Source organism: Pipra filicauda, unplaced genomic scaffold (assembly GCF_003945595.2).
Source record: "Pipra filicauda isolate LSUMZ 115617 unplaced genomic scaffold, ASM394559v2 scaffold62_size3274119_pilon, whole genome shotgun sequence".
Classification (NCBI taxonomy): domain Eukaryota; kingdom Metazoa; phylum Chordata; class Aves; order Passeriformes; family Pipridae; genus Pipra; species Pipra filicauda.
Genome location: NW_024104787.1, coordinates 1,736,002 through 1,751,466, shown reverse-complemented (window position 1 = coordinate 1,751,466; position 15,465 = coordinate 1,736,002). Strand labels below are relative to the sequence as shown.

The following is a 15,465-nucleotide window of genomic DNA, read 5'->3' as shown; positions in this document are numbered from 1 at the left end:
TGTTCCATGTGAAAGGCAAAAGTGCTAGTTGCTATGAAATACGGAGTACTTGCTCTTTTGAGCAGGCAGATTATGGGGGCTTTGAGACCATTTGTTTTTTTATGAAGCAGCTACATGAAAACCTAGTTTAACAATAATAGATTTTTAGAGACAATAAAGTAAGTAACTGTCAGAAAAGTCATGAAACTGATAGCTACATAGAGATTATCACTCCTGTAAGCTTTGCAGGTTAGTATAAAACTTGAGCTCAAACATTTAATAGCCATCCAAGCAACCCTTTTTGATAACAATTTTGTTTGCTTCTTCGCAGATCTCTTGCAACGAAAAAATTACTTCTAAGACTCATCTGAGGGAAAAAAAATGTTACTAGAAGGCTCAGATTCATCTTTCTGGTTGTCAATTCATTAGATCTTTTGGCTGGCTCATAATGCCTCCAAGTGACTATTCCACAGCAGCTTGTACAATACAAAATCATAGTAAAATGAGCAGAAAGCTCATTCAAACCAAAGACAGGCCCTCAAACTTAGGATAACCCCAGGTTCCATGGAAAATTCCTGAAGGAATATTTGAAAGTAAACTCATGACCTTTCAGAATGATTCATTCAACTGGATCTTCACCATCTGATGGGAAAAGTAAAATCTGCTCTTGATGACAACATAACACAAACATCTTACTATTGAACTTAGATGTGGAGACTTATCAACAGGAAAAAATTAAGTGATGAAAGTAGCCAGAAAGACTTTAAACATTTTCATATTTAAAACAAGGTATTTTCCTTCTTTTTTTCAAATCAGCTTTTTCCTATACAGTCTGCTGTCAGTCTGCCTCATCATAAACATAACTTTTCAATATTTCAGACAAAAGTCAAATCAAAACTAAATCAAATATTATCTAGCTTTGGAAGGTGACTGGGGAGATTTCTAGTTGATTAATCCAAAACAACTATATATAAGAACAACCAAAAGCTCCAGCAAAATCTATCACTACAGTGAAAACTCTACAAAGAAGTAGCAATGTGTGGAAGTCAGAAGTTTTTCAGCCCATTGATGTTATGTCTAGCAATACATCTCACTTCATCTACAGTTGGGATACTTTGCATAATTTCAGCTCTGTAATAAAGAAAAAAAAAGTGGGGAAAAAATTCAGATTCTCTTTAACCTGAAACACAATAGAAACTGTCTAACATCTCATAAAGTACTAGTATGTAAAGGCATACTGTGCACTTATCTGATAAAAGTAATAAAACAGTTAATGCCTTGTAGTTACTATTTCACTTCCAAGTTATTCATTCGTTCATTTAATTAAATTTGAAACATAACATTAATGTACACTATAAAAAGCATTAAAAAAAAGCATTAGAACTCAGATCTCCATGTTAAATATTCAGAATTGGTACTTGTTCCAGTATGCACAACCCTAAATTTAAGTAGTCCAGTGCACCTCACAGTAATCCAAACAGATTTTGTCCCAGATGATTCTACAAAGTTTGCTGTGTGGAATCTCAGCAATATTCTCTTCAGCAGCAGGTTTTCATCTTGAGTAGATAGTTCTTAACAAAAACTCCAATTTTTCATTTTTAGGATGTTATTCTTTGAAACTATATAGATTTCTTTTATTATATTTTATTGATAATTAATTTTTAAAATACTTTGTATAGCAGAAATATGCCACAAGAAAATAAGTATTCTTGTCAAGAGTAGTATCTTATTGAGATGGTTCTAGCGTCTATTTCCTGTAGGGTTCACTGAAATATCCAGAAACCAGGGTACCATTAACACAGTTATTTACTTTTTACTTCACTTACTATGCTCAAAAGAGCATAAGTATTGAAAAATTAGACTCAAATACACATCCATCTATAACTTCTGTATAGGAAAACTGCAAAACTGAAAATACCCTTTCAGTTGATCTCTAAACCTATGACAAGCAACTACTTTACCTTCCCAAAACACGAAGGAATTTGTATTTACTATATATTATTAACGTTCATAAAATATTTTGTACAAGCACTACATCTTTTCAACATATCTACTACTGCACTGCAAAACTACTCTTCTCCCTTTTTAGTCTAGGTATACATAAGCTAACTTTCCAGTCTTGTTTTGTCTTTTAATTGTAGCCTTTCCAAGAATCATAGCTACCATGATCACAGCAGAGTTTTTGTACTGCTGGTAGTCTCAGATAGAAAGCAGCCTTTTAGCCTTGAATAAGATGTTTCCAATGGGAACTGAAACAAAGAGATGTTGTGACATCATTCTCAGAGCTACTCAGTCCAAACAGCATAGCACTAGCCACGAATCCTTAATAGTTGTTCCAGTTGCACCAAACAAAGCTATAATTTAGCTGCCTTAGGTCTTGCTAAAACTTGAAAAAATAGCTAAAAATATGGTAAAGAAAAATCACACAATTGTTCTGAATTTCCAATCTCAATGCAGAAGGCACTTAATACTTTGTAAAATTCCTGTTACACACAAGGAAGTGCAATATACTTCACTAAGAAATATCTTTACTACTTTCTATTTTCTATATTCACACTATATTCACATAGCATCACACCAAGGATAATAAGAACTTGTAGAAATAATAGCTAAAATAACAGCTCCCTTCCAATTCTGCTTTATTCAGCATATACTGTCACTCATGAAACTATTCAAACTTTGCATTTTTTCATTTACTTACCTTCAGGATTGAGTTCTACCATATAACCAGCAATGGGACAAAAGAAAAAAAAAAGAGAATACATGAGATACTACTCAAATAAGAAAAAAAGAGAAAATGCAGTAACAGGTTTTTAAGAATTTAAGACACATTTGTTAAGTAGACAATACATAAAGATATGATACTAGCCAAAAACCAGACATGAGACCACATTCATCAATAGTGCAACCCCATCCACCTGATTGACTCATTAAACTTCAGCTGGATGAATTCCAGAGATAGACTCAAGACTGATTTGGTCACAAATACAAATATCTTAAAAAAAAACAAAAGAGGAAAAAGGTTCTTTTCAGACAAAATGAAGTCACAAAGGCACTTAATTTTTATTTACTAGTATATTATACTTAAGGATTTGTCTGCCAAGCAACACTAGTATTTGTATGTAATCGAATTATCATAGCTTAATAGTGTAAATAAATATCCAAAAATTTAGCAGATCTAAATTATGTTCCTTTAATTAAAAGTCTTCCAAATTCGACCATCAAAGGTAAGTTTTTAAAATTTCTTCTTCAGTTGCCTAATTCTGTTAGATGTCATGTCTGCTTGTTCTTTTTTTTAATCATATATAAACCATGAAACATACTTGAGATGTAAGATTTCTTTACTCCCCTAACCAAAAGAACTGCCAAATCCAACCTAACAACTAAAATATAAGTGTACGTTTAACTAGTATTACCTGAAAGAAATAAAACATTCATTTGCTGGTCTTCCAAAGCAAAATCACAGAAACAAGACCAGCAAAACAAAAAGCAAGCTTTTGAAATCAGAGGATCCAAGATACTGATAAGTCACCTGTACAGTGATCCCACAAAACCTGTCTAATCCACAACACTAATTTAGATAGTTACAAATGTACAGCATGTCATTCACAAGGAATATGAAGTCAGAATCACATTACAGAGGGACTAAAGTTGTACAAGCTGTTCATGCAGGCTCTCAAGAAGAAGGGAGGAGCATCCTTTCCACTCCCACCCTCCGCACATATCTGCAAGCCATGTCTAAAAAGGGTAAGATCAAGTTCTTTAAAAACACAAGTTCCAGTTGTGTCTAGAAATAAACATTTCAGTCATAGCACAGCATAGACTATCACCATAAACACAATGTTTCAAGTATGAAGTGATGTGAAGGAAATGCTTACATAAAAGTGTCTATATTGGATAAGGTACTCAAGACCACCACCCTTCACAGAAGCCCTACATTAACTTATAAGTCTTTCATGTCAATCTACTCCGTTTTTGCTGGCATAGCTCTGTCTTTGCACAGTGAACTAAATCAGCAAATCTGGCTGAGAAACAACTGTTGATTGTGTAAGAACAAAAGGGGAGGAGGTGCAGGAGCAAAGCCAAGCAGTGAGAAGCAAAGAACTGACAGCTTTAACTGGTTTATGCAGCATTTAACTTAACATGGAAGCCCTCCTAAATATAGTTTCTCAGTAACCTGACATATTCACAAAGCTGTGTGTAGAAAACTAAGCTAATCAGTTATGGATATCAGGAAAAAGTTACATATTCTATCACTAGGATCATTAGGGCATTACAAAATAACAACTTGGTTTCTATCCTTTGGGTTAGTTTATTTGTTGAGAATGAATATGTTCATCTGTTAAAAAGGAAGTGATGAATAATCACTCCTAATGCTTATTCAAATCTCCTCCTCTGTGGGGAGGTAGTTTTCATCACATTTGTCGGCAGACCAGAAGGCCGAATAGTCATAAAGGCGTAACCAACTTCTCACTCCAAGAGGTGGTCCCTTAAAGAGCAGAACAGAAGCAAATTGATAGGACAAGATGGGAAAGCTGGTACAGCTGTTTCACAAGCAATAAGCTTATGACTTTACCTTTGTAAGGCCAATTACATAACTTGATGCAACATAAAATATTAACTAAAACTGAAGACTAGATAAGCATTATTTCTTTAATTACTACTGTCTTCAATATATTTCAAAAGAAAATTTATAAGAAATATGTGAGGAAAAAGGCCTCAAAAAAATATAAATTAATTTGAAATCTCCAGTGGCTTACCTGTTGGTATATTATATGAAACCATGCAATTTCCTTCTAATTCTGATGGAGTACAATTCCCCTTCAAAAAGACAGACAGGACCACAGTTTCAGATGAATCCGGTTCTAAAAACAACACAAAATTAAATCAAGTAATAGGAGCATCCAAATGAACACAACATATTTCCTAGCAGTTTGGGAATTATTCTGCTAAACTATGGTAGTTGTTTCCATTAGTTCACCTTCATCAAATCACGGTACGTGCTTTTTTAAAAAAATCTTTTATTTGTAAAAGGCAAACTTGGGCCTCCAGCTATCTTGAAGCATAACCAATAAAACAATTCAGCACACTGAATATGGAGAATATAAAAACAAATGCAGCTTTATGTTATGATTTTAATATTTTACAAAGCCATCAGTCATCACTCCTGCCACATGTTGAGAAAACATAAGAACTGTCCTTTCAGATGAGAATAGCAGTCAATAAAGCCCTGTTTCAATAGGGACCATTACTGCACATTTCAGAGCAGAAATGGTCTGTAGTCACAACTGAAACAGCAGGCACACTTGTCTCATCTTGAGCTCCACTTAGTCTTCAAGGCAATTCCACCTGCAGTCTCATCAACAAAGTTAGAAAAAGGCTACAATCCTTAAACAGTTGATGCTAAGCTGAGAACATATGCTGGACTGTCCACCAGCACACAAACTTTCCGTCCCTTCCTGTAGCTCAATACTGCCATTTCTATATAGACAGAATTATCAGCAAAAAAAAATACCCCAGAAGAAGTACTACAGAATAACTGATTTTTTTTTTGCCTCCATCATAAAGCTGCCACCCCACCTCTCCTCACCCGCCACCCATCATACCTCAATCGATGAAGCAACTCCATTCCTTTCTACTCCATCTTCCTCCACTAAGCAGTATCAAGAAGACGTGGAGTGCAATAATGCACTTGATGGAAGCTGGACTACACCTTTCCAATATCCTCAGATACTGTAATGGTACTATAATAATTTACCTAAATCATCAAAGACGAACTGGTCACAGGTCACTGCTAACGGAGCTTGCACACAGACTGCCAGGCTCGGCTTCTGCGCAGCCACTCTGCTCTGGACTGTTATCTAAATCAAGTGACACAAAGAAGTATTTAAGGGAAGCAACAAATTTATCTCTGTACAGCAGGAAAAAAGACATAACCAACAAAAAGATATAAAAAATTTGCAAAGACCAATTCAGCAACAATGTTTCAGAACTTAAAATTTCAACTTCAAACCTTTCACAGTTTTTATTTACTTACGACTAAAAATGAAATGTAGTAACTTGTAAAGTTAAAAAAACCTAAGGGAATTTCTCATTTTTTTGTAATTTTAACCCAAGACAAACCAATACTTAGGTGGCAATTAAAATGTCAATATTTTGCAAGTGGTCACGTGCATTCATTCAAATGTAAACAAAAATAAAATGTTGAAACTTTTAGGTGACTAAAGTGAAAAAAAAACAAAAATAATAAAATCTAAGCTAACCAAATAAATTCCTTTCTTTAACTGCAAAGAGCAATGCATAGTCTTCTGAATAACTTCAGATTCTTACTTGACTTTTTCACTGCAAAAAAAATAAGACAATCAAAATACAGGATACTCAGAACAATAAAAACTCCAGATTATAAGAGCTGACCTAAACAAAAATTTGGAGTGGCTCTCGCTGCTTCTATTGTATGCAGTTACTCTGCTACAAAACTAATGGGTATCAAAAGAATGTACTTAACTCATATCTAAAATGGAAGTATAGTGGTGACTGAGATCTGAATATGGTCTGCATAGACATGGACCATATATCTAATATCATCTGTTTTGTATTGCTGGTCTACGAAGGAGCTTGTTACATCCAGGTTAAATCAGTTTAGAAAAATATTATTAGTTATAAAATTACTAAAGCGTTAGGAACTTTGCCTACTTTAACATAATTAACATCATCATTGATTTATGTTTCACGGTACATTTGAGTTGCAAACAGGTTCCCAAATTATCCATCGCTATAATGCTAGCAAGGAAGAATAACATCTACCTCTGTACATACATCAGGTAAACTTTACCCATTTTATGAACCCAGAATCTCAATAATATGAACAATGTCGATGGAATCAATGAAGATATTATGCCAATTAAGTGAGTTAAAAACATGCAGACATGAGACTGCACTCTTCAGAATCAGTAATCAGGACAGTGATATTTAAAGTTTCTGGCAAATACTACTGTGGTGCATTTCTCAAAGAAATGGAGACATATGATCAGTTAAAGGAACTTATGGCAGGAAAAAAAGATTCTAGAAAAAACTGAATGCATGGTAACTCCATTTACTATTGTTGTCTCACTAAAAGGCTTGAGATACATAAACAAGAAAAGAGAAAGCAGAATTAATTATAATGTCTTATCATTAAAAAGCTTATTAAATATATATAAACACATCCATGCTCATTTTAAACAGGGTTTACCTTGGCTCTTACAATAGCAATAATGAGTGGATAAAGGAAGGCAATGGGAATTACCTGTGTTCCCAGTACTGAAATCGTAACCGCTCCCCAAGAATTTAATTTGGCTATTATAAACACAATGATTTCCACTGTAATAACTCACTTATACAATATATTGGCACCAATGTAAACTAAAAGCCGATAAATTCACACCTGTCTTGAGGTAATTTAAATTTATATTACATATTTTAAGATAGCCTTATAGTCTCAAACAGCCTGGTCCAAAGTCCAATGCCATTCATCTGAATTTCTTTGAGCAAAACTATCAAGACTTTATCAGAATTATGACTTTATCCCATATTGTTTCAGCATTTAAAAATGTAGAGAAATTTGTTGGACCAAGTACAACTAAACCACACTATTCTAAGGGAATCTGGTTCAAACAGTCCAGTTACCCTCTGAACTTTTCACTCAAGACCAAGAGGAGAACTTAAAAGGTTCTCAAAAATGAGGCTTCCTTGATATTCTTAAAAGATCCTCTTAAACTCTGAAATAAAAATCATGATCCTTTTTAGGCAATACTGAGGGAAAACTACATTTGCATACACACACACTCTCACACTTTCTTTAGAATCAGTTACAGGTACCAACTCTCATGGAGGAGTGCAATAACATCAATCTTCTAATTAGATTTTCCTTTTTTTTTTTTTCAAGAGCAAAAGCTACGAAAGTCTTTTTACAAAAGAAAGTCTATTTTTGTTTTTTGATGACTAAAAAGGCAACTGAAGAGGATAAACCTCTCATTTGAGTAATGAAACATTTATTGCCTTCGAAAGGTGTTGGCAAAATTATTCTCATGACTTCAAAAACTACTTCATTGCATGGTAATAATGTTCTTGTCTCCTCTTACTTATCAAAAATAAAACTGCATCACTTTTTGACTTTAGCAGAAGGCTTCCTATAATGACACCTTGTCATACTAAGGAGGAAAAACACTGAGCATTTATTGCATTTCGAATTTTACACATTTTCGTGTTCTTAGTGAAATACACAGAAAGAGACATTTTTTTACAATTTGCCACCAGTATTTGAATGCTACTGTTTGAGTTAGGCACAGTACCTTTACTGTGACTGATGGTACCGCCTCTGCTTTTACTTCACTCTCAATGGCTTGCTGTGAAGAAAAAGATGAAAACAGAGTAAATTCAATGTTCCACAAGAATGAGTGAACACAATGAATGCAATATTACTTTCCTATCATCAACTTGGTAAACACAGAATTAAGATTAAAGGACTTGTCATTCCTATGACAGATTAACATACACAGAATACATTTCTGAGTTCCTTCTGAAAATGTAAAGTCTCTGTTTGAAATTGCCTGCAAAAAGGATAGCAAAAGGTCATGAATGTGGTATACATAAGAAACTAATACACTCTGATGTATATATGAATATTTGAAACTGTTTTGTTTGGCACACTACTTTCCACTGTATATTTATTCAAATTCTGGAAATACCTTCTGCTATTCAGTAGGGAAAGGTGACTTCCAACCTGCCAATATATTACATACACACCATAGTCCATCCTATAAAATCATCACACACTATCTTATAGTTGAAATATACTTAAACTTTAAAAGAAAATTATAGCAGGCACTTTAATACTCCTGCTAATTTCTATTTCAACAGGCAATTCCATCTACTTCAAAATTCATCTTGACCTTGCAGTATATTTTAATTTTATTTTATGCTTATATTTCATTTTGAAACAGGTCAGTCGCTACAGTTAATGAAAATGTTCCTGTGTAAACTATTATAAAGAAACATATCGCTATAGTACCAAATTACTGATTTGACCTTATAACTTCTCATTATGAAAGAGTAATTTAAAAACAGTATAAGGTCCACATCTGCAAAGTTCCTAAAAAGTCAGGAAGCTGGTAGGCTCTCTGGGTTCTAGAAGTAGGACTTTCATTTGAAAATCATGTACCTTTTCCAGTTAAAAAAAGACAGTTACGTTCATATTGGCTTGCCATGCTCACTATCTCTGGTGACCAGTGGTTGATCCTCAAGCAATAGCAGAGGTGTAAAGAGATGGACTCTTAGTATATTCAAGTCTCAGAAACTATCTGGACTTCCTGGATCAGAGGCCATACACGGGAGGTGGTGTTAAATAGCCAGACTGGTCCTCCACTTGCTTATCTAATCAGTTTTAATACATCTATATCCTCTTTGCTCTTACCACACGCTGCAATTTCAATCTTTTTACAAGTGCAGAAGTAGCATCTGAAAGCCTGTGATTTCCAAGGTCACTGTAGAAGCCCTAAAATTGTTCCTACATTTGTTTATTGATCCTTCCCCATGAAGTATCTTATCAGATTTTTCCTTTCTAGATTCCGACTGAAAAAACACACAGAAAAGCCAACCACACAGCAAACTAAGATATATGGGCAGCCTTAGGAAATACAGATTCAAGGCTGTAGTTTGATTTATATTATGAGTTACTTATATATGACACAGACCAATTGCATCTGGAAGGTTAAGCAAATGAGTACAGCAGCCTTAGAACATTCTATGTACCTAACAGTTCTAAGTGTTGTAAGCAGATTATTGCAGCTAGCCAAGGAGACTAGCACGCATTACAAAGTCCCTTTAGCAGAGAATAATATCCTTGTGTACTTTTTAAACAGCAAGCAGTCCAGGAAAATCAGTTTTGCACAAATTAGTGGCCAGAAATGGCTCATTACAGATGTTCTAGTGCAAGAAATATGTTCTGAAATGTTGAAGTTTGAAGTTTTAAGAGACAGCATAAGATCTCTCGAATCTTAATCTGAATAATTTTTTGTAAGCTACTTCTGTATACAATATGAATAAATTAATTAGGTTGCAATACCAGAGAATATGGAAAAATGGCTTGCCAGAGAAAGGTTATTTCTTACAATGCAACTGAGTGGTTTGAGTATCTTATCTTTCAAAGATCTAAGGATGACACTTCTACTTCAGGAAAAACTGAGGGCTATGCAGCTCAGTCCCACAAATAAAAATATATAGTAATCACTATCCATGATCAATCCTCATTTATTCACGTGTGAAACTTATATTTTTAGAGTAATTCCCTTTTCATACAGGTACATACAGATTCTGCATCCAAATCAGGTGAAACCTCTGCTGTGACAGTTAGATCTCTCCGTTTTTCAGATTCAGGCAAAATATCTGAAAGAAAAAGAAAAAGCAAAGCACCTCTTCTTTAACAAATATGCAGCTACATTTCTAAAAATAATACAATTTCAACAGCATCAAGTTTCAAATTCACAAATTTGAATACAAATTTGAAAAGAAAAAAAAGCAATGTGTATGATTTTTGATATTTCCAAAGAAGCTTCCCAACTTTATTAGATTTCTAAAAACCTAAACCTGGCTGTCATTTTGGATTTCTAATTTATGTACAAAAAAGGACTTAGATGCATTCTGTAACAAGGTTTTACACCTAATATCCATTATCTTCAGAGGCCATACGATATTTTTAAACTTTTGTCCTCATATGCATATGGTAATACACCAATAATAAAGAACTACCTCCAAAACAACACACTATACACATCATGGCACTTTCCTCTAAATAATTTGATAACAAATATGCTAAACAAAGAAAAATTCTGTGTCTAATGGTCTAATCTTATGCAATTCCTCTGCATAAGAAGTATATGAAGGTTTTATGTATAGAACATTATATGGGGCTTGGTTACAATATGTTACCAGATGATTTCCAGTACTGTCAACATACAAAGAAAGGAATGGTATGAACTTATTTATATCCATCATATAAATAATTACGCAGATTCATATATGTAAAAAAAAGTTGTACAAATTAAAAGTTTAAATACCATGAGGAATTATATAACCCCCTCTTACTTAAGAGTCCAGAAGCCCAGCTCTAGGGTATTTGCATTTTTCTGAAAAGATCTTTTATTTTTTAAGACTAAATGTATTGGAAAATGAAAAACCCAAACAGCAAATGTATAGTTTCTAAAGTAACAACCAGTAAAAACTTGATGCAAAGGGGAAATTAACATACTAATTGAATAATTCAGAGCATGAGCACATTCAGAAAGCTGAAAGAATTTTGTTACACAGAAGGTCCTGAAAATGACCTAGAACTAGTAGACAGCATGCATCTCGTTCTAACAAGAGGGACTAGGGAAAAGATTTTGATGAAGACAGAAAATAAGTTTTCATTTCCTTATGCTCAGAGAAAAATGCCCCTCTTTGCCACAAGGAAGAAAAGCAAAGGCAAAACACGTTTCTTTAGTACCACCTACAAAAGAAGTTTAGGCCTGTTTCATACAGCCACAATTAAAAAGAACTGGTTCTCCCAACTAACACATAGATCAGCCCAATCCATTCTTTTTCTATCCCTTCTAAATTATTTCTCTTCAGGTGGTTTCTTCAAGCAAACTATGATGCAACTTCTGTCATACTGACATTTTTCTATTAGAAGTAGGACTGAGATCACAAACAAAGTTTACATATAAGTACCAGCTTTTGTTACTACTAAACTGAGCCAAAACACGTATGTTTAATCACTTATGTCATCCAGACTGATGCAAGTAATATTAGATTTAAGTTAGTAAAACAGTTAAGATTTTAAAATATTTCATCAGTTTATAATGTAAATCCTTATACTTCAAAATGTATAAAACAGCTTAAGTTCAACAGTTTAATGGTCAGCACTGGACAGAAATACAAGACATTTATGGAAATAAGTACTCTAAGGGTTTTTTTAATATGATGACCTAATTCTAAATACCTTCCACATTTGAAAGTCAAAATGAAACAAAGAAAAATTATTTCCATATAAGGTTAGATATTTTCAAAACAACACAAGCTCTTACTGCACAAGCATGAATTCAAAAGACAAAAAAGTTAACAGCTCATTTTAAAGGTCATGTTCAGGAGTAACTTAATGGCAATCAAGGTTCAAGCTAAAGTTTTCAGAAAAAAACCAAAATGTGAAAAGCCCAAAACATCCAAAACTGACTGGCATTCATCATAAGTAAAAAGTTTTGTTGTAAAAAAAGGTTCTCTCACAAGTTTTACATCCAGTTAAAGTCAAACACATCATTAGAGCACCTCTCCACAATGGAAAGAGCATTTATAAAAACTCATCTGAAAACAGCACTTAGATCAGATTAGACATACTGAGGAAGAAAATTAAGAGGAAGAGAGAATGGTGAAAAGATCAACAATATTCAAAGTAAACTTGTCAATCATACTGTGACAGTTATTAAAATATTTAAAAAGGATAGTTACAGTTCCTTTCTCTCTCTCGATCTTCCCCATAATACGTTAAAACTAACAAGTGAAAGTTGATTCACTTCAAATGGATTTGTTCCTTCCTTCATGCTTTTCTTTCCTTTGGTTATGATAGCCAGAAAAAATTGTCTGATACTTATAAAGAAGAAGTGCGGTAAAAATCAGTGGAATTTATCCACATCTATATGCTTATATAAAACATTTCTGGATTTGGAAAATTAAAAACCGGATATGAGTCTATCACAATAATGGATGAAGTTATATGTAATTACAAAACATAGAAATCTTAGAGTCATAGAATCAAACTTGTGACTGCAGATAAATAATTTCTTATTTTCTAGGAATTTCAACTGTGAGCTTTTTCACTCTTTTTCACATAGAAAGCAATGACTGTTTCTTTTATGCATTTTAAGAAGATGTTCACGATCATCAGGAAAATTTGTTCTTTCTATTTGTCTAAGATTTTTCCATAGTTTCCTGTAAAATCACATGCTTCCAATTCACTGTGCAAGTCTCACATACACAGTTTAAAAACCCATGCTTCATGTTTATGAAAACACAAGCTTCGAAGCTCTGTAGAAATTATGTGTCCTTACTTCAATAAAATCAATGCAAGTTATGAGCAATGTATGTCAATTCCAAAATTTATTATGATCAGTTATTTGGGTATTGACATCTCTCACTATGTTCTTCAAATACGCTTTTGAAAGAAATTATAGAAACAGAAAAGTTGCTTTAACAAAAGTAATTCTTTGTTAATTTCATGACTTAAAAAGCCATTTGTAATAATAAAACAGAATCTGGCAATACTTTTGCTCTCTCTGAACCCTAATTATATCAGGCTGTTGAAATTCTTCAAGTTTTCTTGCCTTTGGGTAGTCAGTTTTTTCTCTGAACCCTTGCACTACTGAGAATTACCTGCAACCTGAAGTAAACTTCTCGAAAGTTCCAACAGGCATTGTGAAAATACAAAGAAAAACCCTGCATTCAAGAGCCTTACAGTCTAGGATTTTGTGTGCATGCTTTTCTATTAAAAGCTCAACTTTATTAAATATTAAATTTCCTACAGAAATGTAATTATGGTTAAAGTCTGAATATTTTAAAGTGCTAAAAGGAAAGTTAGGTGGATAAAAGCACATAAAAATACAGAAAAGGAAAAAGTATACCTTGTGTTTTTGTGGCCTCCCTGATGATTTTTTGAAGCTCTTTCATTTCAGCATTCATTTCTTCATAGTTTATTTCCCTAGCATCAACCTTAGGAGCCTGGAAGATTGAAGGATCGGTTCCAAGGTATGAACACTGAAGATGCCCATCATCAGTCAGAGTGACTATAACACCCTTCAAGTCTCTGCACAAAAAAAAAAAAAAAAAAGGCTCACTAAGAAATTGGGAAGAATCACAGAAGTAACATCGAAAATATGCTGCTTCTACTGTGCCATCTACAAATACAATAGAACTTCCTGGTTTTAACAATATCCCTTGACCAAAAGAAAATAACAATATTTATTCTTCAATTCAGATGTTTTCATTAACATTACTCCCATTTGCTGCAATCACACCTAAGAACAAATTAGTGTTAGACGGCTAAAACACCTCAGAATCATTGTAATCAGGAGAGGTAGCAGAAAGAATCAGAACAAACAAGCTGAATAGATAGTTGTCACCTATGTGGGAAAAGGAATTTGCTGAGTGGAACACCCAATAAAGGAAGGGAAGGGAAAGGATGTGTTACAAGAAATCAGGAACGGATGGAAGATGCTCACAGTGAAGACAGCAGTAGGGCTTTGATGGTATCAATAGCTCCCTTAAACAATTCTTTGGCTGCTACTGCAGCTACTGTGCTGGCTTCAAACGCTGGCTGGCTGTTCTCTGCAGTATCTTTCAGAAAGGAAACCACATGGATCCAGAACATTCCCCTTACACTTCCCTGAATCAATACAAATGAGTGTTTTATTAGCTACACTATAGTCTCTTTTCTCTCAAGGGAACAGTACCTCATTGCTCCTACAAAAATCTCACTCATTTTGTTTATCTGATCTGTACAGTGCAAATGCAAGATTTAGGAAAGTATTTAACAACCTATGAGACAATAGGGAGTACTGCCAACGTTTTCCTTACATTGACAGTTATTCCTAAACAGAAGACAAACTGACAGGAAAGAAAAACTAGCTCAGATGTTAACAGCAAAAGTTAGGAGAAAGTTAACTTTCAATTTATTTTTTAAAATGCTTATTTGTAATTAAATTAAAAGCCTGTAATAATTTTCACAATCACAAAATAACACATTTATGCCAGTAATTTGCTCTTATTCCATACGTAGAACATCTTACAGCAGAAACTGCCTTTGTTTTATATGGCAGTTGTATTTGAGCCAAAGATAGATCAAATTTAATTCTTAGATATAAAAAGTGATTTGGATAAGAAAGCCTAATTCACTATCCCACTAATTAAACTCCTGCAAAAATACTGCATTCATATAAGCGTTCAAGCTATAATTCATACAGAATAAACAAGAATTCTTTTAACTGACACTTGTAAGATACCTTTCAAGTGCCTCCTCTAGATCAAATACATGTAGAACAAAAGCCAGGTAGCTACATAAAAGAAATAGAATTCTCTGGTTTCCTACTCGGTTTTGTAGCATGGCTCCAGAACACCCAGATAGGAAACCTCATTCCAAAATTCACAGGTTAATAGTTATTACAAAAGCAAACCAGTGACACAGATTCATTTTGACAACTGGTGGTCCAATTAGACTGTCCAAAATGCCTATTTATAGTATGTTAAGGTCACAATCCCAGTGGTGGTTTCACAACTGCAACCAAATAATCTGGAAAAAATACGCTGCAACTGAGATCATCTGAACTCTGTACAGTTACATTATAACTGCATACAGGAATGAAGACTCCACTGGGCACTATACAAATTAGTTGCTGTAGATAAACTTGAGTTTTCTTTTTCTAC

General features: G+C 33.8%; 1 protein-coding gene across 6 annotated transcripts in view; it reads right to left on the bottom strand.

Annotated features, from left to right (window-relative positions):
• BBS9 (Bardet-Biedl syndrome 9) overlaps positions 1–15,465 on the bottom strand; it is a 299,630-nt gene that overhangs the window by 233,563 nt on the left and 50,602 nt on the right. For all 6 annotated transcript variants that reach the window (XR_005566117.1, XR_005566118.1, XR_005566119.1 and 3 more), the window contains exons 10-15: positions 13,668–13,849; positions 10,325–10,401; positions 8,310–8,363; positions 5,738–5,840; positions 4,740–4,844; positions 2,681–2,695 (exon numbers count right to left, since the gene is read on the bottom strand). Coding sequence is in view for 2 of the 6 variants with exons in the window: in XM_027729163.2 (XP_027584964.1) it covers positions 2,681–2,695; positions 4,740–4,844; positions 5,738–5,840; positions 8,310–8,363; positions 10,325–10,401; positions 13,668–13,849 (536 nt within the window). In the remaining 4 variants the exon portion in view is untranslated. The remainder of the gene's footprint in view (positions 1–2,680; positions 2,696–4,739; positions 4,845–5,737; positions 5,841–8,309; positions 8,364–10,324; positions 10,402–13,667; positions 13,850–15,465) is intronic.